Consider the following 26,526-nt stretch of genomic DNA (forward strand, 5'->3'; position numbering starts at 1 on the left):
GCTGCCTGAGCTGGCACTGGCTGCTTGCAGCTTGAGGAGGAGAAGGGAAATGGCCATGTTACTGTGTCACAGCATTACATGTGTCTGAGCTTACCTGCCCGAGACTCTTCTGGCTGACAGCCTAGAGTTAAATCAAAGGAGGCCAAGGAGAGACGGGAGAGAGGAGTAAAAGAAACAATGATAGTGATAAAACCAAATAATACTGGTGGTCCTTCATGGGATCGGCTGGAGTAACTGCTGCCAGCCTGCTGCCAGAAGGGCGACAAGCATTTTTGCAAGGCCAGTGATGAACACAAAAAAATATTAAGCCCTCACCCAGCATAGATGAAAGGACCAGGACTGGGGATATGGAAAGGAGGTAAAAGCATCCTCTTAAGGAAAGACATTAGTGGGGTTGCAGATGCACCTGGATGTGCAATCAAAGCCAGGGACTGCTGGCTGCAGGGGGGATTTCAGGGGCTTGTCTCAGCTGCTGGAGAGGTGATGAGGGGGAAGCCTCAAGTACCAAAACCTCCCTATCTCTTGCTTTGTGGCAGGCTTTCGGTTGTACTACCTGCTGTACTGCCCCAAAGGGACAGTTTCAGCTGTCCATCACAGGCTGTTTGTAAGGGAAGGGGCCAGCAGGCAAGGTGTTCAAAGAGAGCAGTTTTGTTTATATATCAGCATGGTGGGGGGACAACACACACAACAAAATGGGGGTGCCAGTCCAGTCAGACAGAGGTGGACATGGCAGCAGCCCTCATCTACTGCGCTTGTGCTCTGGGAGAGACGGCAAAGCTGGGCTTGGGGAGGGACGCTGCCCCCCACCCTGAACCATCTCTGGCTTTGTTTTTTCCCCACAGACGTCCTCTATTAGACCGGCTGCTACCAGCTTTCCCCACAAACATCATCTCACCCGTGTCCTTAGACTGCCACAGCATCACTGCTGCAGCATCCCTGCTGTACCTGTGAGAGGGGGCAAGCGCCCGCAGGAGAGGCTCTGTGCGGGGGGAGAGGGAGCCCAGGTGCACCGGAGCCATCTCCCACCGAAACTGCCCCGGCGGCTGTGACTGAAATTTAATTTGCCTGGTGCATTCAGTGGACATTTTAATCAGCATTTCCTACAATCTACTTGGCAAAGAGGCTCAACTGGCAGCTGCCTGACTGAATGGGCTTTGCACCCAGACTAACCTTCTCCATTCGCAATTTCCAATGCTGGAAAACCTCTCTGTCTCACTCTCAGAAGTTTCTATAGCAATCACGGTCGTCCTAGCGAAGCACTGAAAATGGCAGCCCATTCAGATTGTAATTTCGCTGGACAGTAATTGCTCCTCTCTCCATTGGCCTCTGAAATGTTACTTTTCAGTAGATATCAACTGCAACTGGAGGAGACTGGTCCTCTGCCTGTGTTTTCAACAAATTTCACTCCCCCTCCACCCCAACTAACTTTGTTAGCTGTTTACAGCGTGTGTGAACTTTGACTAACGGGAAGAGATGTTGGGCACATCGTACCTCAGCTACAGGAAAGACCTGACATGAGCAATGCTCTTCACAAGCCTGCAGGAAAAAAACCTCACCGCTCAACACGTCGTGTTGTGACCTGAACATTATCCATCACTGTAGGTAGAAAAAGTTACACAAGTGTTTGGCTTTGCTAATTGTAAAATACTGGAGGATACAAAGAAAGCCTTTTTCTTCATGTCAGTGAGCTTACTTTTCCTGGTTCAGTTAACTTCAGCTTAAACAATCACTTGATCTTTTGTTCCATGCTTCATCTTTCACTGGCTGTGATCGCTCTTAATTACTGTGACACTGAAGAGCCTCATGCTAAAAATATATTAAGTAACAGAATGAAAAGTTTTGCTCCCTGCAAGAAGAGGATGCGGTAGAATTGAACCACAACTTGTGAAGGAACTGATCAACCATTCCTTAAACTCTTCTAATAATCTTTCCCTATACTTTTATGGCTATTGTTGCCTGCTGGAAAAATTAGCTTAAAGCTGAGTAAGGGGAATTGTGGATAAGTGTTTGCAATTTGGCTTTGGACTGACACAGTGTGATTGCACTCAAAGAATTTGAAGTCTTTGCACTGGCAGCAGTAATTGAATCTGGGAATATAGGATTCGCATTGGAAAAGAGTGGATTTTTATAACGATTTAAATGAACAATTTCAGCTAGAGAGTGGATTAACAGAGCCAACTAAACCCTTCACCCTGACAAAGAACTGGCGGGAGGACTATAGAAACTCATCCAAAATTTTACCAACATGAATGCAGAGTAATAGGTCAGTGAGAAGCGTTTCTGTATTTTAGTGGCGCTCTTAGAATTCAATTCAATTTAAAACAAAAGTTGTTTTACAAATATGTGGAGAATGCAGAAGGCTGGAGAGGGAGCAAGTGGCCTGCATCCTCCATCTGCTCCATCCTCCCTCTACTCTCGCGCAAGGCACTGCCGCTGCAAGTCCTTCTTCTCGGTGGACAGAAAGGCAACCGCAGGCGCTGCCCCAACCCAGGGGTCAGAAAACATCTCCCTTTCTGCAGGGACACAGATGCACCCCCAGGCCCCACACCCTGTATTTCATATGTGCCAGAGCTCTCGAGGCCCAAAGCGAAGCAGCAGGAAACTCCAAGCCCAGGGGTCTTGGGAAGCAGAGACACACACAAACCAACATCAGAAATGAGGTTGCAGAACAACAGGAAAAGATGAATGTCCCAAGACGAGCAGCACTCGTCTCTGATAAGAGATGGACACATTGGGGATTGCTCATCTCTGGGAGGAAATGGATCAGAAGGATAGGAGAGAAACATCCATTGGACAAACAAAACTGCAAAGGCAGATTGGCTGCATCTGTTCTTGAAGTATTTCGGAAGAGGCAGCAAAGTACGTAAAGGGGCTGTTCTTTGAGCAAAATAACTAGACCCTGACGTCTCACTGCAGCAGGGTGCTTGAGGGGAAAAAAAAAGATTTAAATGAGCCTGGAGAAAGATCCAGTGTTTACGTAAGTAACAAGGCATGCAGCCATTCTGAGGATACAGCCTCCTGCTCCACAAACCTCTGCAAATCTGTACTGGGGGGGTATTAAGAAATTTTCTGGATGCTCTTCTCAAACACTGGATATCATACTGCTGCAGGCAAGATACTGGAGCAAGTTGGCCACAGCTTGATACTCAATATGACAATGACTCTCTGCAAGAAATGGAGAGACTGAATGTTTCCAGCAGAAGGCATAGAAATAGCCCCAAAATTTAACCCCTCCTAGAAAATTTTACACCACTGGTTTCTCAAGCCCAAACTGTAAAGGACTGTTGACCCTCTGCCACTGGCATGGGTGAAGAAGTGTCACACTGAGCCTTGCTCTCCCATTCCCAACACTAAGAGGTGCTGCATGAGGGCACCTGCACTGGGGGCTGCAGTGACCCTCCCAGCCCATCAGGGCAGGGACTTCTCTGCCTGCCCAAGTGTTAACTAACTTCTTCCCAGGGGCACTTTTCCAAGCTGCGCAGAACCTGTAACAACTAACCACAGCACTAATTAGCTGTCAGCAAAAGCACATCTTGAACAGTAAGAATCCCAAATTAACAGGAAAAAAAAGAGCACTTTAATTGTGGTTTGCACTCAAGCTGCAGCGCCTCACCCTCAAGTTGCTGGAGAAAAGAGTCAGGTGGAAAAAAGGGTTCCAAACCCCAAAATGGGGGCTGCCGGCAGCAGTAACTGAGGAGGACAAGTCTAAACTGCGTGTGGAGGAGGAGGACCTTTCTCACAAGCCCTGGATACACCTACTAAAGGCTGAGCCACATGTTGGGCAATGGCCTGTGGTGCTATGGCTCATCCAGGCAACTGAGTGCCCAGAAACCGGCAGTGCTGCCAGTCCAGGTTTGTACCCTGGGTACACAGATAAAAAACCCTAAATCTCACCAAGTCATTAACAGAAGGCCTTTCTTTTCAGAACACTTATGTAAAAATAGCACGAATGATAAGTGAAATGCTTATAAAATCTGGATTTATTAATTTTTCTTTATTACAACATAAATTATTCTCAAATAACGGAAAGATTTAAGTATTCAGTTCGCTATATATTACTCAAAATGATATATTTTTAAAAAAATAATTCTCAGTATACAAGGAAAATCCCAACAGAATTTACAAAGCTGCTGTAGTTCACAAGTACAGGAGCTAAAGTTGTAATGAATCACACAGGAAATGTGTTGCTACAGGTAGAAGAAAAACTACATGACTTGGTTAGGGTTTGAATCATAAACCTTAGATTATATTTTTTTCTTTAAAATAGATGCTTTATTAAAAAAAAAAATCCTCACAGGAAAGAGGCACGTGGTGTGTAGTTGATGGCAATAATTCTGTAACCCAAACAAGGAAACTAATCCACTTTGAGTAGCTAAATTATTTTTTGCACTATTTACATACTTTACTGAAGTATTTTCATCCCGGAGCCTCAGCAAGCAGCTTAGAATATTAATGAGTGAAGCCTGGCAGCACTCCAGTGTCAGCAAATCAGAAAGTAACGTCATTCCCGTTTTATCAACAGGGAAACTGAGTCACCAGGAGTATTCAGATACAGGTAACTGCAGAAAGAAACCTCCTGGATCTTGATCCTCTTAGACAGGCCCTGATGGAGAGACTGTTCTTCCTCCTTGTTAGATGGCTGGTGACCATGAAGAGCACTGTTTGAAACTCAGTCAGGTTTTTTTTTCCATGTTTAAACTGCTTCAAAATAGGTGACATCTATCCAGCTATAGTGTCATTATGATCACCTTTACTCAAAAAAAAGCCATTAATGGTTTTCCTTTTTAGATCAAAAGCAACAACAACAAGAAGCTCATCTCTGATCCCTCCAAAGACCTTTGGAAGGCTGTCTTGTTATACCCAAAATACTGTAATTGTTCCCTCGATCTGTGTAAAGGTAAATACTGAAAACCAGTGACTTTGAAAGACAGAACTGCATTATTTATTAAAAAAGATAAGTAAGAGCTACTGCACAAGAATGCAAAATGAAAATACAGCTTTAAAGATAAAATGTTTGTATGGATAAAGTAACTATACTCACAGAAGCTGTAATTTAAATTTTCAGGCACTGAGAACATTCCTTTGTCAATCAAGTATTTGAAACAAGTTAGCTGAGAGGTTCTTAGCCAGGATGTGGCCTTTACAAACCAACATGAAACATTTCACATGGTCCATAATGACAAGGATTTTACTTCCTGTGACAGCAAAATATAATACCACATCAATAGGATTACTCAAAATTACTTTTAAAATTAACTTGGCAATAATGTTTGCTGAATGACTAAAAGGGAAATAAAAACTTGTTGCAGATCCTAGATGACATGAATTTACAAGTCAAGAAAAACCTAAAAAGCCAATATTTGATCTTGGGATAGAAGCATCCAGCATAAATCCAGCAATTTTAAGGCCATTAAGGAGTGTGCGTAGTTTATTCACAGGCATCTCACTGTTTACATTTTGGCAAATACAACATCTTAATGTGGTAATAAAAAGTCATGGACCACTGTGCTGTCTCACAGCAGTCAGGAGCAGGCCAGGCAGCAGGGGACAGGACTGCTGGAATCACCTACAGGACTGGAGGTGGTGCACCACTCTGGGCCAAGACATGCCCAGTGCTGTGCATCCTGCCCTAGTGACAGACTCAGCACAGTCCCAGGCTCATGAGTATAGATTGGCATGTATAAACATAGAACCACACACACTTAAGTTATATAAATTAGTTTTATCTATATTTATATATATGTATATAATAAGTGTGTGTACATACACAGACACACATGCAGGAATCTCAATAGTCCCTCTGTTGAGAAACCGAATACAAATCTCTGAAAATATACATCCATTATTCAGATAGTCATTGCTCATGCAGTATAAGCAATGTATTCTGATTGGGGTTTTCATAAATACACATTAAAATTCTCCATGGTAGTCACACTTGTGGGAATAACAACATAGTTGCATAAGTTGTAAACTACAAATACGGGTTTTAAAAATTCTTTGAAGAACAGGTATAGCCACTGTAAGTAACTTCCAGGACAAACAGAAGTGGTCAGAACAGAAAACCAGACTTGAGCACATGGCTCCAAACCATCTGTATTCTCAAAACACATGCAAGTGCACAGGACCTTTCCAGTCTTCCCTGCCCCCCAAAAATCCCTTTTAAAAGCTTTCTGTAATTGTGATGGAGGGCTACAACTGAAACAATTCAACCAGGCTAAACAAAGGCAGAGAAGAATATTTTTGGTAACAGATACAGTACAAGAAAAAGGTCATGTTGCAAAGTCCAAGAAAACCCCTCAAATCTGGGGACAGTGTGTTACGTATCTCCTCCCTAAGCAATTAGGGCCATCTTTTCAGTCCATCTGCATAATATTTTTCCATCTTCGGGGGTTCTAACTATGTTATTAAAATGGCCTTTTATAAAAATGCACTGTAAGTCAATAAGCACAATACAGTATTTTGTTTCAGTTAAATTAAACCCAAACATCATAGAATCACAGAAGTTGGAAAGGACCTTAAGATCATCTAGTTCCAACCCCCCTGCCATGGGCAGGGACACCTCGCACTAAACCATGTCGCTCAAGGCTCTGTCCAACCTGGCCTTGAACACCGCCAGGGATGGAGTATTCACAACTTCCTTGGGCAACCCATTCCAGTGCCTCACCACCCTCACTGTAAAGAACTTCTTCCTTGTATCTAACCTAAGCTTCCTCTGTTTAAGTTTGAAGCCATTACAGTCCCTAAGGAAGAGTCCCTCCCCAGCATCCTTGTAGGCCCCCTTCAGATACTGGAAGGCTTCTATGAGGTCTCCACGCAGCCTTCTCTTCTCCAGCCTGAACAGCCCCAACTCTCTCAGCCTGTCTTCATACGGGAGGTGCTCCAGCCCTCTTATCATCCTTGTGGCCCTCCTCTGGACTCGTTCCAACAGCTCCATGTCCTCCTTATGTTGAGGACACCAGAACTGTACACAGTACTCCAAGTGGGGTCTCACAATAGCAGAGCAGAGGGGCAGGATCACGCTCCCCAGATGAGAGCAGGTGTGCTAGAAGCAATATCAGGTTTGGTATAGACAAAGCCTGAGAAAATTCAGGGTAGATATATAACACTGGTGTAAAGGCAGCATATCCAGGCATGCAAGAACTGCAAAATTTAGAAAGTATTAACTTGCACTTACATGTTACAGTACACGCTGTCCTGTCATAGCTTCCCTGTCATAGTTTCTTTTCCCATTCATGATTACCTTGGTAATCTAAATCCTGCAGTTAAAACACCTTGGTTTTAACTGTGTGCAGTTTCAAGCACCTTCAACCTCCTCCTCAGGGTTCTCACTTGGCTCAAACCATTAGTTTACGATGAACCAAACTGAGCAACAAGCTGACTACTGGAAACCTAAAGCCTGAAAAGTCAGCAGATGGCTACACACAGAAAATAGGGGGAAAATAAACCCACAACAGAATACACAACAGAGCACTTCCAGAATTCTATCAGGGACCTATTCAGTATCAGGAGTTTCATAAAGACAGCATTTGATTTTTCTTTTTTGCCAACTGCATTGTACATGACAGAAGCAGTACATGAACCATGAAGTGCCCTCTTCATGTGACATTCTAAATCTACTGTGAACCCTGAACAGCCCATTAACTTTGTCTCTAGTCCAATTCTCCAGCAAAATTCTAATCTCCTTAAACTTCCTGAACATCAAAATTGTATTTTACAGAAAAGAAAATTAAGGCAAAATTTCACATGTCCACGCACTGGTGGTACTGAAAAACAATCAAGTCCTCGTTTCTTAAGCGCAAAAAACAACTGATAAAAGAAAACATGGTCCAGATGATAAAGTGCAATTATTATTTCAGTTGTGCTAAAAATCCTTCCCATTCTGTAGTTTTACTTCTTGGTGATTTTATTCAACTTTTAATTATAACATATTTTTGCTTCTGTCCCCATCTTTCCAGTACTGTTCAGTTTGCATTTCTGTGAGCCGCGAGACAGTACGCTGAAAGGCAAAGATTTCCTCTTCTCCTGTGAACATGGCGAGTCCTTTGGCAGAATCCTACATTAATACAGAAATACAACACCACAGAACTAACTGTGAGAGACATGGCTGTACCGAAGTGCACCCTACCCAACTCCTCAGTCGAGTGCTTCACAGGCTTTGATGATACAAGACAGCAGCGTAATATCAAAAAACCTAAAATTTACATCCAAATATTAAAGGAAAACACCTATTTCGGCGAGGTAATCCTCTGAAGGAATGTAGCAGAACAATAATTTGGGTTTAAAACTGCATGATGACACGTCAACCATCTATTTTCACTTTTCTGTTGACTAACTGTATACTGATTCAGAGAAATCACTTAAAAATTCATTATAAGTAACTAGGCTATAGGGAAAAGGAAAACCAGAATCGGTAACATGCAAAATAGTACTGTTTGTAAGGATTTGTGAGGCAGTCCTATGTAGTCTAGGAACACGCAGAACAGACTTTTATTTCTGTATTTTAAACGTAAACTGAAGTCAGTATTTTCATAGATAATTGTGCAGATATAATGATTAACTTAAGCAAAATGGTTCTATATATTGTGACGTTGACTATGAATCAATGACATGCAATTACGAGAGCAACAGACACTGCAGAAAAAGCAGCAAATCACTAGTCAAATATTTACTTGATTCCTCTTCCTAAAATGCTGCTGTAATTATGAAACCAAACCCAATTTTGTTACAAAAGGGAGAAGATGTTAATATCATGTACCTGGCTCAAGTCCAGATCGTCCATCAAGACTCTGTTGTTCTCTACCTCACCACTATCATGTTCTACCAGGAACAAGCTTTGGAGAGGAGTCACTGCAGAACAAATAATACGCACCTGAGAGGAGAAGAGGCAACAATATCATCACTTGGGCTTTAGAGAAAACAGATAAAAATACATGTTTTACAGAAAGCAAGCTTCAAATTACAACCTTGGGGTTTTTCCAGGTATTTTCCTTTTCTCTTATTAGCACTGCTGTTACAGATTTACCTGACTTGGTCATTTGGAATACTAACCTTACAGGATCTTTTTTTCAATAACAACTCATGTAACTTTTACTCAGAGAACAGCTTAATTGTGGTACTGAATACTCAGAATATCTGCTATACAGGCAATGAGTTCACAATCAACTTCCTACAGTAACAGCTATAAAGTATTTGTAACCAATGCTTTCTTTCCCCCCATAGTTAAAATTCCTCTCAGTATGTAAGTGCACTGCACACATATTTCCACCTAAAGAATGTTTAAATTCCAAATTTTGCAGAGGGCTGAGTGGAGCCACACTTGCTTTCACCCATGCTACTCAAGTGCACATTATTTGCTAATAGCAATAATGATGCTGTTTTCATGTCTGCTGGGAGGAGATAGAATGTGCAGTGAGATACAATATCATAGGGGGCTGCAATGAAGACAGGCTGAAGTTTTGTTATGGGAGGAGACACTTGCTAAGAGTATGCAGGCAAAATGTTTGCACTGTGGACAAGTCTTCACAAATAGGCTCTCCCAGGTGCATTTTCCTAACAACTACTTGTGACAGGAGTTTAACACTTGTGGTTTTCCTGGGGAGGAAGTAATAGGAAGCAGCTATTTGCTTGCAATTCTTCATGACAGCATGTAGGTAGAGCAGACAACCTCACCCCCCCTTATTTCTAACACACTATTATTAGTTTATAAGTATTAGCATATCCTCTTAGAAATTGGCCATTTCCAAATCATGAAGTACAAAGCACCGGCTGGCCTGAATGAGACTACTCATACACTTAGTTCAATACCTTGCTGAACTGGGGCCTTTCTGATGATCTTGCCAGGACATTCTTGGAAAAAAATAATCTCGCTATTTCCTGATTGCATAAATATTTAAGTGTGTGCATACATAATCACATGTAGGACAGGGTTTCATACCTTGTATTACTTTTAAAAAATCATCTTAAACATGAACTTGTCTTTGTTTTAGTGGCGCTGATTTTGCTTCCATGATTGAAACCTCTGTAAATTCACATGAAGTGCTGTATTTATCATTATTATTCCATTAGCAGTTCTGCAACCTAACGTAAAGCCTGCAGTCATTGTTTCCTTTAAACTTAATAATGTAACTATGCTACTAACTCCTCAGTACCCTGTTCAGGAAGGCTGATTCCTGACTAACTGCCCATGCAGATTAAAATCTAAAAAATTTAAATTTTCTCCAGCACAGCTGGCAGCACAATCTTTCATTATTAAAATGATGACATGGCTTCTGTGGATTTCCTGGGTTAGGAAGGAAATAACATCCTCATTTGAGAAAAGCAAATGAGCTCAGGCTTATATTTATGGTCATGTTTAATACTCACAGAAATAAAAAGTAAAAACCAACAAAACAAAACCTGCTTATTTGCCTTTATAGTGATGAGGCCTTTTTTGTGAAGCTGGAATGATGTTTCTTTGCAGTGTTAGTTCATTCTGCTTATGTTTTCCAAATCATTACTACAGAAAGCCTTACTTCAGACCAATTGTATGTCAGATTTTAGGGCTCCCAATATTACTCTGCACATACAGGAAAGGCTTGGTTCTCACCTTATGCTCATAAAAGGTATCAATAAGAGTAATGAAGCGACGAGCTTGTGTCCTTTTTGCCATTGTAAGAAGCGGTATGTCACGAACAAAGACTGTGTCAAAGTGCTTTGATATTTCCAAATAGTCACTGGCTCCAAGAGGCTGAAACAAAAACCATAAGAAATGCATGACAATGTCACAACTCCCCAGCTGATGAAATGTGCCGTACCTACAGTGTAATATGGTTCTAAAGCACTGCAATACTGCTAAAAACAGTAAGTAAAAAATATTTTCTATAACTGAAATTGCTAGACAAGTTTGCTGTAGGCCAAGCATAACTACTTACCTAGAACCCTTCCACAAGAAGTTATTTTGAGCAATTATTAATGGCTGTCCATGACCAGGACTTTGGGTTTTATTTGGACACAAGAATGAAAAACCTGTAGAAATGGTCTATATGCAAGCGCATGAGATTGAAGCCCTGCTGGCATTCCAAAAATTCTTCTGAAAATTAATGGGAATAAGCTGGAGCTTCTCGCCAGCTAACCCCCAGGCAGGTATTAAACCCTCTGTCTCCAAGCCAGTTCTCTCATTTGCAGTCTCATGAACCACCCTGCGTTCCCATTCATAACCTTGCAGCTTCCCTGGGACATCTATAGAAAAGTATGACTGCAAAAACTTTTAAGTGTTTTTAGCAGTGTTTCAGAGCACTATATACTATATCCTCTCCTCAAAGTTACATATACTGTTTATTTTCTCCCTCCATTTTAGTCCCCCAGCCACTACTATGAACTTCTTAACCAGAAACCAAGAATATAATCATGTTGAGAGCCAACAACAGCTTCACGCATCACCTCTGAAAAAGCTCTCATCTGGAAAAAGAGTAGCTGAAGTCAAAATGTTTTGATGAGATAAAGCATGAAAATGTTCAAGAAAGTGAAAGGTAGCTGCTGGCTGGCAACATCACACAGCCAGCCCACCGCATCTCTCACCATCAGGTACAAGCGATAGCTAGCTGGACAATAATCCCATCAAGTGCAAATGAAAACAATGGAAGCGCTAAAAGCAGCAACGCAACTAGGATGCTGCTGGAGATTTTAAGATTGGTGGTAAGCAAACGGTTTATGTAACTGTAATTTTTATTCCATACTTAGGACTGAAGTACTGTTGAGTACAGAAGAGATCAAGTACACCAGTGTGCTGAGTACCTGAGAGGGACAGCAGCAGTGATCTAACTGCATGCAGGAAAGGAAATAATTTCTCATGTCTCTCCTTAGGTAAGAAATTACAGATATCACCACTATTCAGGTTCATTCCTTTATCACACAGAGATCCCAATCACCCTTCTGGCAAAGCCTGTGGAATTATTCTGTCTTGCCCCAATGTGATATACTTTCTCACCCAAACCGTATAAATACACCCCATTTCTGGGGAGGTATCAAGTATTAAAAGCTGATCCCTAAAATAAATAAATAAAAATCAAAGACTTCAAACTGTTGCAAAATCCACAAACTGAAGCACTGAGCTATACATCTAGGAACTTCATGAGTACCTTGGTGGATATCCGAACATGAAAATTAAAAACCTGGGGAGTCAGTGGGAGGAAACAGGTGGAGAACAAAAGGCAAATGCATTTCAAATGGGAAGAAAGGAAGATAGAATACTTCTTTTGCTTTTATGCAGACATAAACCCACGGTTCATAGAGGATTACAGTATGTATCTTTATCACAGCCAAACAATCTACTTCAGCAGTGCAAAAAGCAGGCAATTAAAAAATTCCTCTAATTAGGGACATAAAAGGCAGATAATTTCAAGCTGTTTAACAAGAACTTCTGAAACACCTACACCAGTGCTAAGTGGTAATATCCTGTAAATGTTGACAGAAACTTTGGAGACTCCCAAATCTTATGATCAGAAATATCTGAGCCTAGCAGCCATGAGTATTTTAATAGAGTAAGTCTGTACCTCCCTACCAAGGCCCAAGTCTGGTGACATGCAACGGAAACTCTGAGTCAGCCAGTCTGTTATATACAGCTCAGCTGGCATCAGCTGTAGTTCTTTACATAGAGGAGTTCTCAAACTCTCCTTTTAGGGTTTAGAAAGAAATAACCCTGCAGATGAAGTTTAGACTGATTCATCTGGTTTTCTGAACAACATTCTAAAAATAACAGCTTGATTTGGTGTGTGTTTCTGGTACTGTCTCATCTTTTTTCTTCCACCAATTATCAATCAAAACTCAACTTCAGAACTGTAACACATTTATGTAACAATTGTCACCATTTGTTACCAGTTCTTTCACATGCTGCAATATTTGTTGGGTTTTTTTTAAACCCCAACATTAACAGGTAAGATTCTTTCTTATGGTCTTATTGTTCCTGCATGTGTATATAAGGTAAAACTGTCATTAACTCTGATGCCAGGAGTCAGTATTTTATAGGCATCATACTAATGCAAAACACATTAGCACTGACATGGGCTACCCTCCTGACAAAGTGTTTACTCCACTTCAGCCTGCTTAACTGAGTTCTCACCTTCATTTGTCTTTGTTTCTCTGCCTACTTAATGCATTTTCAGCTATCATCATCTCACTTCAAGTGCGACGTTTATTATTTGGAGCTCTCTGTGGGCTGTTTTAAGAGTTAGTCGTCTCCTGTTTCTATTATATATTCCATTTAATTAAGTATAAAGCATCCTTCTTCTTTGTTGACTCATCAATGACAAAGTAGCTCACCTTTTAGAGGCTGTCTGAAGAATACAGAGCACTTTACATATGTTAGAAAAAGACATTTCATCTCGAGACAAAAATTATTTTTGTTGATATCTCAAGATATTCCAGGGCCAGTTCCAATAACACCCTCAAGAGTTGTGATTGACAAGAACTACAATTTAGTGCAGACACTCCAAAACTTCTTAAAACCAAAATACAGTTTAAGACTACAAAATATTTACAACTTAGGCAGTAAGCAGTAACAAAAAATTATGCAGCTCTTTCTACTGTTTACAAAGGAGTCACATTCTATCACTCGTAGGGCTGATAAAATAGAGTGCTGAGGTAATATTTTGAGATCATAATTCAAGAAATGGACAGAAAAACCTAAGGCATGATCTGTTATGCAGCTGCATGCTGAAGTTCAAATAAAAGAGTAAGATAGTTACGGCATGGCTAACTTGGTTAAAAAATGTAAAGATGCTGATGGCAGCACAAATCTCGTGGAAAGCTCTGTAAGTTACAGGCAAAGCTGAGAAGTTCATTTGAAGCATTATTAATAAACTGAGATTTTAATTAAGAAGGCAATTTCTTACGAAGTTTTTACTGAAAGTTTCTGATGGCAAAAGGGAAAAAAAAAAAAGGCATGTCATTGTGTAGTTAAAGATCACATTAGATGGCATACTGAGGAAAGGTTCAAATAACATGCAGTTTTGTTTTGGAGCTTCCTAACTAAGCGCTGTGAGTCGACCTGCAACTTTAAAATCATTATTTTGACTTGCCTGAACACCACTTGACAAGAGGCTGTACAACTTGTTTGTTAAAATATTCACTAATTGAGTCATTATTCTTCCTTTTAAAATATTCTTTATGGTATGTTTTAGTTACTAAGAGGGAAGACACCAAAAATAAAACAGACGAATGATGTTTCCAGCAGTAATCACATTAAAACATTATTAAAGCTCAAAATCAGACAAAGATCTTCAGCAGCAGTTGCCTGTACACCCTAAATATTTAATCCCTTGGATATACACTGTAGTCTTGACTTACATTAACTGATGCTTCCCCCTCTCTCAGGGGGAGTACTCCTTCTGCCAGTATGCAGAACAGTGGTTCTCATATGCACACTTATCAACAAATGTTTTGTCTTCACTTCTGTCACGAGATCTCATTTTTCATGGACTTTTCAAATACTTGTGTGGAAGAAGGATTATGCATTTCTTCTTTGGCTTTTGTTACCACAACAGTGAGGTACCTTACCTGCAGTAATGTACTTATCTCCACAGCTAGATGTAAGGAAAAAGTTCTTTACTGTGAGGGTGGTGAGGCACTGGAACAGGTTGCCCAAAGAAGTGGTAAATGCTCCATCCCTGGCAGTGTTCAAGGCCAGGCTGGACAGAGCTTAAGCTGCAAAAACTAATCTGCTGGGAATAAAACTAAGATCAAAATCACTTCTGAGCAACTCCATAGTATGTTTATTTACAACTACACCTGACAATCCTACAATCCTGAAGATGACACCAAATTATACATTTATCAGTTTTTAATGAAGATAATTCCCTCAAAATGATTCAGAATCATTAAAGTGCAAATGCAGCTGAGTTGTGTCATCATGTAGAGAAGACATTCAATCAACTTAAAGACAGACACTTGCAGTCCTAAATCACTAATCACTTGTTGCCTTTGAAAATGGTGCCTTAGTTATGTCTTTCATTTTGAAGTAGAAGCTGTTCAAGTTAGGAACCACATCTTCCTCCTGGTCTGTACAGTGTGTGCTTATTGCCATGCAACAACAAACTAACAGAAACTGTTTGCCACTTCTTTGCTGTGTTAATCTACACAAATACTGTATTTTGCCAGAAATTACATAAATGCTAAACTTTGAGGGGAGAAGAAAAATCACATTAAGATAGCTTCTTACAACACAGATACTAAATTTCTTAGCTTTGTTATGCTGTAGTATGTTTGCCTATTGTTAATAACTCAAATTCCCTTCCTCTGTTTTCCAGCTCAAACTGAAAACAAGACCTTATTTAAATTACTTTAAAAATAATAAAACCCACAGATTCATCTACCCCCAAATACTCTAATAGTGGCCAGAGGCAGTTGTCTAGGGTGAATATAGGAATAGGCTATGCATATGGCAATAGTTTGTTCTTATACTTTCCCAGGTACCAGTGACTTCTTCTTCCTGAACTTCCATGCATTTCTGTATTAAACCTTTTGCATTTAACATGACTGTTCTTCAGTTACCCATCCACAAAATCAGTTTTACAGACACTTTCCTATCATGTTAAAACACTGTGTTCATTGGTACTTGGCAGCTGGATGAAAGAATATATTTAACTACCCAATGAAAGAGTATAGGATCCATGAAACAAAGTTATTCAGCTTTTGTAAAGAGAAGAATAAAATGTGTTTGAGTACAGTAAGAAGTCAGAATTCCCAGCAGAGGGCAGCAGTTGCTATGCACAAGTGAAAGGAAGACTTTAAAAGCTAGAGGAAGACTATCTCCTTCCTTACTTGGAAGACTGTTGTCTAAATTATTTACACCAGATCAAGATTCAAGCCAAACTGTCACAATTACCAGTTTTTAATCACAATTTTAAAAGGGAAGTGAAGAGGACTGGCAGAGGGCGATTCTTCTAAGGCATAATGAACACTGACCTTTATGTGTAAACACAGAGAAATTAATCTACTCTGATGAAGCAGCAAGACTTACATTTGCATGGCTGCTAGTTTATGACATTGGGATTTTAAAATCAAGTTAATATGTACATTTTACTTTCAACCATATTTTCACCTGAACTTTGGATATACATAAAACTGCTGAGAAAAGGGAAAAGGAAAAAAAAAGGTTTTTATAAACACGTTGTAGAGTTCAAGTTATCAGATCTGACCAGCCAAAAAGCCTTCTAGAATTTGTCAAGGAAAATTATAACATGTATTTGCTTGTCAAGAATCAGCTCCTTAGAACCCACTATTGTGGCGATCTTTCATTCACACAATAAATTGATGAAAAAATTAACTACTTATATTTTGCAGCAATCTAACTCCATTGGCAAATGTATCCCTCATTGTATAGATGGAAAAACTGACAGGAAGAAATTAATTAAGGGTCACAAAGAATGGGGATGTTATCATCAGCATTAAAATTCAGGAACTATATGTGGGTATTCTGCTTGGTGCCTCTCCAAGCCTTCTCTGGCTACATTTGTTCATTTTATGGATCCTCAGAAAAACTTGTATGGTAACAAGCATTTTGATGAAAACCAAGCATAGTTCTCCTGGATGATGACACTGCAGAAGCACATTTACAGGGCTCCATTCTAGTGAGCAGTAACTACTTTCATGCCACAGCAAATGCTACCATGTGCCATACTGCTCGTATGTCAGATCTGAAAAACTGGTTCTCATTTTGCTCTAAAGCAGCTAAAATAGATCAATACCCTCTCATCCAACATTTTTTAGTTTTCCACATGTTCACATAGCCAGTAAAGCAAAAAACCTAAGTGTATGAATTTTATATTAACTAAATTAGATAAAACTTGGCATTTTCTTCAACTGGGAAACTATGATTTAAAAATTGATGCACACAATAATGTAACAAGATGCTTTCTACCATGTCAACTGCATGTCACATCAGCACTGCATACAATACAGTCTCTACTTAAAGCTAGGAGATGTTTCAAATGGTACAAAGTTACCAATTGCTGATTTGCTGTTTTCAACATTTTACTATTTCTCTTTTAAAAGAATTTTATTTCAAGGGAAACGTCACTGAATTTGAGAAAGTTTTACAGACTAAATTAAAGTCTGAACTGAGTTGATATCCACCTTCCATTATGAAACTAGTTTTCATCTTGAAACTTTCCCATTCTGAATGGATGCCTCAAACTGACTTCATAGGAACATGTACCTGTGTGTGTGAATATTTCTTTGTAAAATGATCAATTACTGCATTTGAGAGTAAGGCTATTATAGACTTTGCTCCTCGAGTTAGACATTCCTTTAGCAGTGGCTCAGTGAGAAGCTGTAGTGCTTCCATGCCATGGACCAGGAATGTCAAATTTGGAAGGCTGCCTGCTATCAGGGAAGTGTCTTACACAAGTCTTGTGAAACCCCAATCAAATCCAAGGAAATTATAAGCCTAGGAAAAATGTAGTCTGAACTCACTGCACAGACTGATAGTAGACTAAGCACCATTTACTCCCAAGGGCGTGAGGAAGCTGAGTGCAGGTTATCCCCTCAAGATGGACTTGGCGTGTTCCCTGCCAGCTGCTGAACTTGTTCACTGCACAATGCCAGTTCCTTAGTAAGAGCAGCATCTGCAAAACTCAACCTTTTCCACAAAATCAGGGAGACAGGAATTTATTTTCCATTCTTTAGTCACTGTGTGACTCTAGAACCAGATTCTCCATTACCCTTCCTGGGCTAAAATCTGACTGACAGCCTGCAGTTACACTGGTCATCATGCTTGTGTGGATTTTGCTTGTTTATGTTTTAATACTGGCACATAGTATTATTCTTCTAGTGCACTCCAACATTTATCAAAAATAAGAATCTAGGCAGAGATGTCAGCCTAGTTTTCCAGGACTCGAATGATTCAAAGTGTATTTGCAGGTTATTTTTAACATATGCCAACTATTAACAGACTGGAAGTTAATTTATTATCCTTCAGTGAAACATGTATTTCGCTCTGCTTCACCTATAACAAGTATTTTTTGCAAAGTCTTTTCCTTTTCTTACATCATTATTAAAAGTTCATCCGTCTCCAACTAAGAATAAACCAGTAACATACAGATAACGTAAACCACATCAATACTCCCATTTAACTTAACAAGTCTTATAGCCAAGCAGACATGATATTTGCCCATGACCTTTAGTTTCTCTAATTTTCCTGCACTTCATAAAAAGTTGTCTTTCATTCTACGTTATTCGATTCTGTCTCGACGGTGACACAGGATATACTTTTACTATCATCTTCAAAAAGTCCTTCTTGTTCTTGTTTGTTATTGTTGTTTACACTTCCCTTTCCAGTTAGTTTTGGTCATACTTCCCTCTTGCTTTTGAAAATTACTCTTCCTGAACACTCAAATATGTAATTTCACTGTATGGAAGTATCTTGGTTACACTGAATGTTAGAATATTATGGAGAAGATTGTCCTTACGCAACACAAATTTCTAGATGAATTCATCACTAAGCGCCCATAAAGCTGCTCAAACCAAATGACCTTGTACTAGATGTAGTACATTTTATATTAGAAAATTATCATTTGCAAATTTCAGGCTAATCAGATTTCACCATTTCCTGCATATCATCTACAGCACAAGCTTCCCATACAGTGGTATTTTTTCATATGCTTCTTATAGCCAAGTGCTCAAGAAGCAATGCACCTCATTCTCCGTTTGCAACAGACGCCTATGAGTACTACCCTCTTGAGGAGACTGATTGATATGTATTCAAGATCCTCGTATTAATTAACTTTAAGGCAGGTACCAGTGTCTTTAATGTTGCATACTGTCCTCCACCTCTTTTAGCCACTCTGTCCATAAGGAGGCTGTAAGCACTGATTCCACATTCTCATTAATTGTCCCTTGAGGTTTCAATAATATCAATTATATCTCATTTTTCCCCCTTAATGAGAATTTCCCATCTATCATGCTTGTCACCAGGACTTACCACTGATAAAAAGCCAATTGCAAATCTTGTTTTCAATTCTGTTGTAAGTTTAATTGGCTTCTACAACACTAACTTTAAATTGCATTTATCTGCCCAGGACACTTTGCTTGGACTGGCAGTTAAGCCCCTTCCTGGTTGCTGCAGGCTCCAGCTAGGCAGATTCCCTGCTCTGTATCCCTTCATACAATCTGCCTTCCCATGGGACTTTGCCCTTATGTCCTGCACAAAGAAGCTTGCAGATTCACTCTAGCCAAATCCAACAAATTCCTCTCCAGTATTTTCTGTTATGGATCTTCCTTTTTCTTAATAGCTTCACTTATGATGCCTGTTAACTTTACCATTTGGCACCACAAGCAGTACTAAATACCTACAGATTTCTGCTTTACTCCTCTACAAAGAGTTCCCACTACGAGCCAGCTTACTTGCATATGTATCAATGACTTTATACTTCTTATAATGTTGAATGTCACCTGACTTTTTTTGGCTACAAACCACCAGAGCACTCTTCTGGATTCTACCTATTTCTTCTGTGGCATCAGTGGGAATGACTTCCCATTCTGACTGCTAAAAAGATACTGCATGTAAAAAATTTTCCATTGAGAAGCTAAAAGATTTAATGAAAAAAATGAACATGGTTTTGTGGTTTGGCAACTGAATTATTCTGTTGCCTTCTAGCAGATTTTAACAGCAATGAGGGAGGGCAAATGGAGCAATAGGCAGGCAAGGTCTTAAATGCAGCTTATACCAATGGTAATTTTTCACTCTTGCTATGAAGTGCTATAAAAGTTTATATTAACAAAAAAAATCATATTAGAAGCAACTCAAGCCATTCATCCAAACTTAATGGACAATTCTGAAGTTCATAACTATACTTCTCTACCAATGAAGTGAGTACAGTGATACTACATTACCAATACACTAATGTAATATTTATGAATTAAGGGTGATGAGGCCCTGGCACAGGTTGCCCAGAGCAGCTGTGGCTGCCCCATCCCTGGCAGAGTTCAAGGCCAAGCCTGGATGGGGCTTTGAACAACCTGGTCTAGTGGAAGGTGTCCGTGTCCATGGCAGGGGGTTGGAACGAGATGATCTTTAAGGTCCCTTTCAACCCAAACCAGTCTATGACTCTATAGAGGTACACCAGTGAACTGAAGAGAAAAATCATGGCAAAATAAGTAATTGTATATAACAATTAAAGGTAGAGAGAAATGGAAGCATACACAAAGAAAATAAGCAATGCCTGACGAATTTGTTAAAGAAAAACATCTATTGTCTGCCATGTTGCGTTAGGTTTAAGCATGTGATTATTCTATTAGACTATCATAACACATATGCAAAAGCTATCTGAATTGAGACAACATGACTTCCCAAGTCCTGAAGTAATCAACATAAGAACAATACTGTGAAACGATGTTTAACATTTCATAAGGATTCTCTTTATTTGTTCTGAGCACAAGCCAAGCACCTCAGCTCCTTATGCCAAGATGGTCTGACACCCACATAATTCTTCAACAGGATCAGAACCGTCAGACCCAAAGTAGCGACCGCTACTATGTGAGCTACCAGAGCACTTCTTCTTGGGAGCAATTTATCATCCCATTTAAGTACATAAGGCATGTATTGGGCTAAAGAATTTTACAAGTGTTTGCTGACAGCATAGTTTCCTGATAAATTAAGAGGCACAGTGAAGAAGTCGTCTCGAAACTTTTAGTGAAAAGCAAGCTGTTCTACCAGTGACATACCTCCATTCTCACAAACGGCTAACTGGCTTTGTCTGAAACTAAAAACCAACAAAGTCTAAAACCTACAGTCCGAAACACAAACAGTGAAATTTCTGTCCAAATAGTTATCAACTAGATAGCTACAAGGAAGTGAAACTGTAATGTTAGAACCAAAAGGCTGGTCAGCATCCTGAATCAAAGGTGCTATTGGCCTAGTTTAGGGTTGTGATCATTTAATAGTAACTTCAGGTGTCAGCAGAGAGGTCACTGAAGTAAAATGCAACTTTTGGGGGGACTGTCTCCAAGTCCGCTGGAGATTTGGAGCTTTTCAGGAATCACACCCCACACATTTAGCAGAGAATTTGGCAGTATTTAGCAAGATTTGGCAAATTCTGAGGCCTGGGACTAAATAGCCCCTGTACAGCTAGTCACAACTAAGGCATGCAACAACAGCTTTACTCTAGTGGTGCCAGGATAACTACTCCTTTGCTTGACTATCAACTTGATCCCCAGATTTTAAAAACAGTGTTTGAATGCTATTTACATACTGATATGTTTTAACTACTAATATTTCAGCAATGATGTTAGCCCAGGCATACACTGTACTAGGATTTTTGAAAACAATCTCTGACATACTTAAGAGTGAATTTACTGTATCATTAAAAAGAAAATTATTATTATTCTTTTGAGGAATTCTTCCCACCCACCCTGTTAAATTCAAAATCCTTGTGCCAAATTGAAAAAAAGCCCCTTTTGTTTAGTACAACTTCGGAAAACACCAAGTTTGTGTGTTTCAGATTATTTTTTTCTTTAAACTGTGAAAAGTCTGAGCATTAGCTGATCTAGATTTGACTGGGTACTCACTCTGTCACACAGCTCTTCAAACGTGAAGTCTGCAATGGTTCCACACGCTTTATTCAGCCTCAGCTCTCTGCCTTGCACTTTTAGAATCCTTGGTCTAGTTACTATGGGAACATGAACAAAGACTCAATCTTCTCTGGATAATTACTATAAAATTCATCTCTTACAGATAGGAAATGCATAGCTTCATGAATAATAGCACATGATTCAACACATAAATTAGACAAAATGCTGATACAATGACTGCCACTTGAGTGTGGCATCAACCCATATACAGCAATGGAACTTATTAATTGGTCAGTGGAGATTGGGCATTGTGTTCTAAATGTATTCTCTTTCAAGAGAAATTAACTTACGTACAATCATTTTGTTTCTGAGCCAGCTCATCAAACAACTTATCCATGACAGCCTCCACATCAGCTTCACTTGTGCTACAGTGAAAAGAATAATAGAATATGAAATTAATAACACTTGAAGCCAACATCAAACAGCTGCCTGAGCCTGCTTAGCTTTTTGCCCATAAAAAAGAGAACAGGATGTTATGCTCTAAATACAAACATTAGATTTAGAATACACTTAAAAGTAGAGAATATTAACTCTCAGGTAGATGATTCTGCCTTATTTGCATACACTGAAAGACTTCTGTGTTTTGAGCTGTTTCCAGTAATGAGGCAATACAGGCAGAGCAGATCCATTAACACTATGTGTACACAATGAGAAAAAAGGCTTCTGGCTCTATCTTGCATGCAAAATAAGAGCAAATAGACAAGGCAAGGCAGTCAAGCACCTAAAGAAGTATCCTTTGAAATTTCTGAGAGGGGACTTTGTGAAATTAAATATTGGAGCAGCTTTTTTTTTTTTTGGGGGGGGGGGGGGTCAAGTCAACTGATTGATCAAGCAATTTGCAAAATTAAACTATGAAATTCAAAAGATGAGCATGGTCTCTGCATCAGTAATTTTACCAGTTTCCCTTCTCTGTCCCAAATACTATTTAGGAAAAGATCAACCACAAATGGTGAAAACACAAAATACCTGTGCTGAGAGTTGAATTAAAAAGTTTATATTCATCTTCTGGTTGCCATAAAAATTATAAATCAGTCTGATCAGGGAATATCTTTTGTCACTGAATGGGCTAGAGGGCCAATCTTTCTGTGGTTCATTCTTAATGATAGATAGGTAGATAGATAGATAGATAGATAGATAGACAGACAGACAGACGCATGCTATGGTAGACAGTAAACTAGAACTAGGATGTATAATGCTTCCCTGAAGTTTGTATAATTGCCAAGAAAGTTTGTTTTGAAAACAGGCACCTGAGACTGAGATCAAGGAAGTTGCTTTGATCAGGAATCTTGTAATTGTGTTACTCTGCTTTCAGATGAGTATGAAACATCTTAAAGCAAACCTCGGTTGCATATTTTAAATGAAGAAAAGACTACACAAACTATAAAAGCATCAAGAGGATTTAAAAAACCCCACAAAACTGTGATGGTGATACTATGACCATTAATAGGAGAATGTAAACACGTTGGACAAGAACACTTTCTTTTGGGGGCAAGACTGCTAACTAAATTTCAATAATCTGTGGCAAAATACTGTATAGTATGTAATTTTAAAACAAACAGAAAAATCCCCACATACTAAGCTAGTTCTTCAGGGTTGAAAGCTCCAGTTAACAAGTTTGAATAGAAGAATAAGATTCCTCAGAAAAAGAAAGGATGATGAAATAAGTATCTTTATTTCCATTGGCAGCTACAGGAATTTTAAATACTTTTTTTCCACTCCTTCTTAATGATTTACACACGTTCTAGAGATAACCAACAATCATGAGAGAACACGAGGTAGACTTATCACAGATCTCTGCCATTCACTTGATAGCAAGTTTTACAGCAGAACACCACGAAATAATCCGCCTGGGTACTAATCCTGTGACTTCTCATTTCTTCTCCTCAGAGAGCTGATGCCATGGGCACCATGTTTAGCCTACTACCTGTCAGAAACCACATACATGCTCTTCCTTTCTTTAAAGTATGAACACTGAGAAAACAATATGGTAGGTGCTCTCCATAATTACCAAACAGAAAGTCACACAGTGCAAGGGGCACAATAAGCAGAGCCATAAGCAGGGACCACTATGTAGACATCAGAACAAGAGCCACAATGAGCAATGCTGAGATGCCACAGTGAGCAATGCTGAGATAAGTGGCAGCTTCAAACAATACTTCTGAGGAGACACCACAAAACTTAAAGAAAGTGGAGCCAGGCAACAATACAGAACAAGAGTTACTTTTCTTGAGTTCATACAGTCACACACAGAACCTGCACTGGACCCGTTTTTAATATATAAGATTCCATCATTTCCTTCCAGAAGCAGAAAGAGTTACCTGTTGTAATTCTACTAAGCAGTACTACTCCTTCCAAACAACTACAATTTCTAACTTTATTATAAAGTGATATGTACGTACTTCGTTTCAAATACCTATCACATTGATGAAAATACCACACCTTTCTTAATGGAAACATGATTTTTAAATCAATCTTGTGTGTTGGGTTGAAAGATACAATAGTTATAAATCTCATTTTAAGCTACTGTTGTCTGCCTTGCTCAGGTTATCATTGATTAAATAATACTTTAAGAGCAAATACAAGATGAAAAAATGTCTGCAATGCAAAGGCCTCGAAGTATCTAAAAAATAGAGGAAATCATGTTTCTATTGGGCAGATACATGCTGCATCCAGAAGCACAACTGTGAATGTATTTTTAAATTTATTTATTTGCAAATATAGAATAAACTGCTAAAGAAATTTTGTCATGATGAACAGAGACAATCTGTCAAAATAGGAGAGTGCTGGGTTTTTTAATCCATGGCACTGGAAACACCCAACATTAAATGAATCCTTGTCACTGGATTTCTATAAATACTTAATTACTTAAATACAATAAGGATGTTCTTCTATTATAGGAGAATTGTGCAATCTCTTACAAGAGGATATTCATTACTTTCTAGCCATCTGTCACTTCAGTTCTCCAAACACCACACCTCCCCAAAAAATCTAATTAGTTTTTATTCAGTCAAACATTATAAATGATGCTAGTGTGGATACTGAAAGTGTAGTTTAATTAAGTTAATATCAAGGCATAATGGAAGGCGGTTTGCTGAACAAAATGGACCAGAAGGCAAAGAAAGGAAAAGTCACACCCTGCTAATTCTGCTATGTTTTTCATTTCCTATTGACTAGGAAATTATTGGCTAATAAGAAGGAAAAAGAGAGCAAATACCATAACGCAGATAAACTTACAGGTAGTAAAGTTTTCCAGCAGCAGGAAGCACTCGTTTCCTGTAGTCTATTCCAGAATCAAGCTGGACTGTGCTGCAGTACTTCTACAGAGACAAGAAAGAAAAAAAAAAGAGAATAGCTTTCCTCAAGCCAAAGCTGTATTTACTACTGTCTGTGCTAGAGAGAAGACACAGAGCTGTGGTAAACCATCAGCAGGAATATCACCTGCAAAACTGATTCAAGATCACAAAACTGAAGTCTCCTTTCCAATTATCGAAGCAAAGAAATAAGGTGGAAATCATTCACATATCCAAAACAAAAAAAAACCATTTTCAAAAGTCCAGCAACTAGAAAATTAATACACGTTGGAAGCATGCAGAATGAAATGAGAATGGATATTACTCGTTCTCTCTAGGTAGTGCTTTGCTGAGGGAGTGTGTAAAAATAATTATTTTCACATTAAAAAGTACACATTAAGAAAATTAGGAGCAACAAAAGTTTAAGAGACCACAATCCAATTCTAGCAACAGAGACAACTGAAACTACATCTGTTTCATAAGCTAAAACTAATTTCATGTTATCCTTCTACTAAGATTAAAAAATTTTATGAGTTAAACATCAAATATATGAACCACACCAAGTCTTGCTGCAAAATGGACCAAAACATAAAGGGGAATAAACAAAGCTCTATATCAAAAAGATTTTGTTTCATTTTTGTAATGTCTGAGTTGACTCAGAAAAGAATGTTCCACCAAATCCTCCCCCTTTTAAACAACCTGTAAGATTCCAAGTGTGATACAGATGCCCCTGAGTAGTCACAATAATTGCTTCTGTTAGAAAACTCAAAACCAGCTGTACTAAAGGATGCTTTTTTGGGGTCAAGGCCTGAGGCTGAGAGCAAAATTCTCACTAATCTCAGTGGGATCAAGATTTTACACCCTCTGGCAAAGGGAATACCCCTGCTTATCTCTTCTTGCTACTGCCATCATACACAACTTCGGGGCGTTATATTGCTAGAAGCAGAAGAAGCTATAAAAGAGAGAGAGAAAAGTTTTAATATTTTAGAAGAGATACCTCTATCAACAATTTAATTAAAACAATAAAACTCTGGGGTTTTTTTTAGGTAATTCAACACCATTAAAATTCTTTGGATTGCTAGAATCCACTAAATTACTCTGCTTCTTCACTATGAACTATTAGTTTATCTTTAATGCTCTCGTTAAGTATTTCATATTCTGTGTGTCAAATTTTTCAAAGCCTCCTTAAGGACATTCAAGTAACAAAATTGGAAATGTCAAATCTCATTTATAGCAACTATGCTGCAGGGGGAAAAAGAAAAAACCTTAAATTTTAGACGAACTATCATCAGTGATTTAAGGAACAATAGCCCTTTTGAACAAATGCGTTGCATAGGAGTTTTAGATTACAAATATCTGCAGGAGTGACTGTGATGACTCATTGCACTGTTTTTTTCCCTTGGCTATTATTGAAGACTCTATACCTATTTTAAACCTCCAACTTCTCTGCAAAGATATACAGCTGAAGAAAGAAAGTGGGGAAAAAAAGTCATCCGAAAGCACAGAATCCCAGGAAAATCCATGTATCTCTAATTCCGGTAAGTGTAAAAGCCATGCTAATCAAATCATTATCTTGGGCTAAGGCTACTGCAAACACAATAGCATTGGTGCTACAATATTATTATAATCTATT

General features: G+C 39.0%; 1 protein-coding gene and 1 long non-coding RNA gene across 12 annotated transcripts in view; one reads left to right on the plus strand and one right to left on the minus strand.

The window, feature by feature from the left end:
* Positions 1–26,526, plus strand: part of LOC115610096 — a 63,764-nt gene that overhangs the window by 6,426 nt on the left and 30,812 nt on the right. For 2 of the 6 annotated variants that reach the window (XR_003992116.1, XR_003992115.1), the window contains exons 4-8: positions 843–4,897; positions 7,956–8,979; positions 11,336–11,562; positions 11,719–11,841; positions 26,309–26,431. This is a non-coding gene — a long non-coding RNA (uncharacterized LOC115610096). Of the gene's footprint in view, positions 1–842; positions 4,898–7,955; positions 8,980–11,335; positions 11,563–11,718; positions 12,879–26,308; positions 26,432–26,526 lie in introns of those variants that run through there. The other 4 variants (XR_003992117.1, XR_003992119.1, XR_003992118.1 and 1 more) reach the window with 4 other exon arrangements.
* Positions 2,329–26,526, minus strand: part of AFG1L (AFG1 like ATPase) — a 66,736-nt gene continuing 42,538 nt past the window's right edge. For 3 of the 6 annotated variants that reach the window (XM_030491150.1, XM_030491149.1, XM_030491148.1), the window contains 6 exons: positions 24,838–24,920; positions 21,898–21,968; positions 21,541–21,641; positions 10,586–10,726; positions 8,756–8,869; positions 2,329–8,053 (listed from right to left, as the gene is read on the minus strand). In XM_030491150.1, coding sequence (XP_030347010.1) covers positions 7,919–8,053; positions 8,756–8,869; positions 10,586–10,726; positions 21,541–21,641; positions 21,898–21,968; positions 24,838–24,920 — 645 coding nt within the window. In that variant the 3' untranslated portion in view covers positions 2,329–7,918. Of the gene's footprint in view, positions 8,054–8,755; positions 8,931–10,585; positions 10,727–21,540; positions 21,642–21,897; positions 21,969–24,837; positions 24,921–26,526 lie in introns of those variants that run through there. The other 3 variants (XM_030491153.1, XM_030491154.1, XM_030491155.1) reach the window with 3 other exon arrangements.

This window comes from Strigops habroptila, chromosome 6, assembly GCF_004027225.2.
Source record: "Strigops habroptila isolate Jane chromosome 6, bStrHab1.2.pri, whole genome shotgun sequence".
NCBI lineage: Eukaryota > Metazoa > Chordata > Aves > Psittaciformes > Psittacidae > Strigops > Strigops habroptila.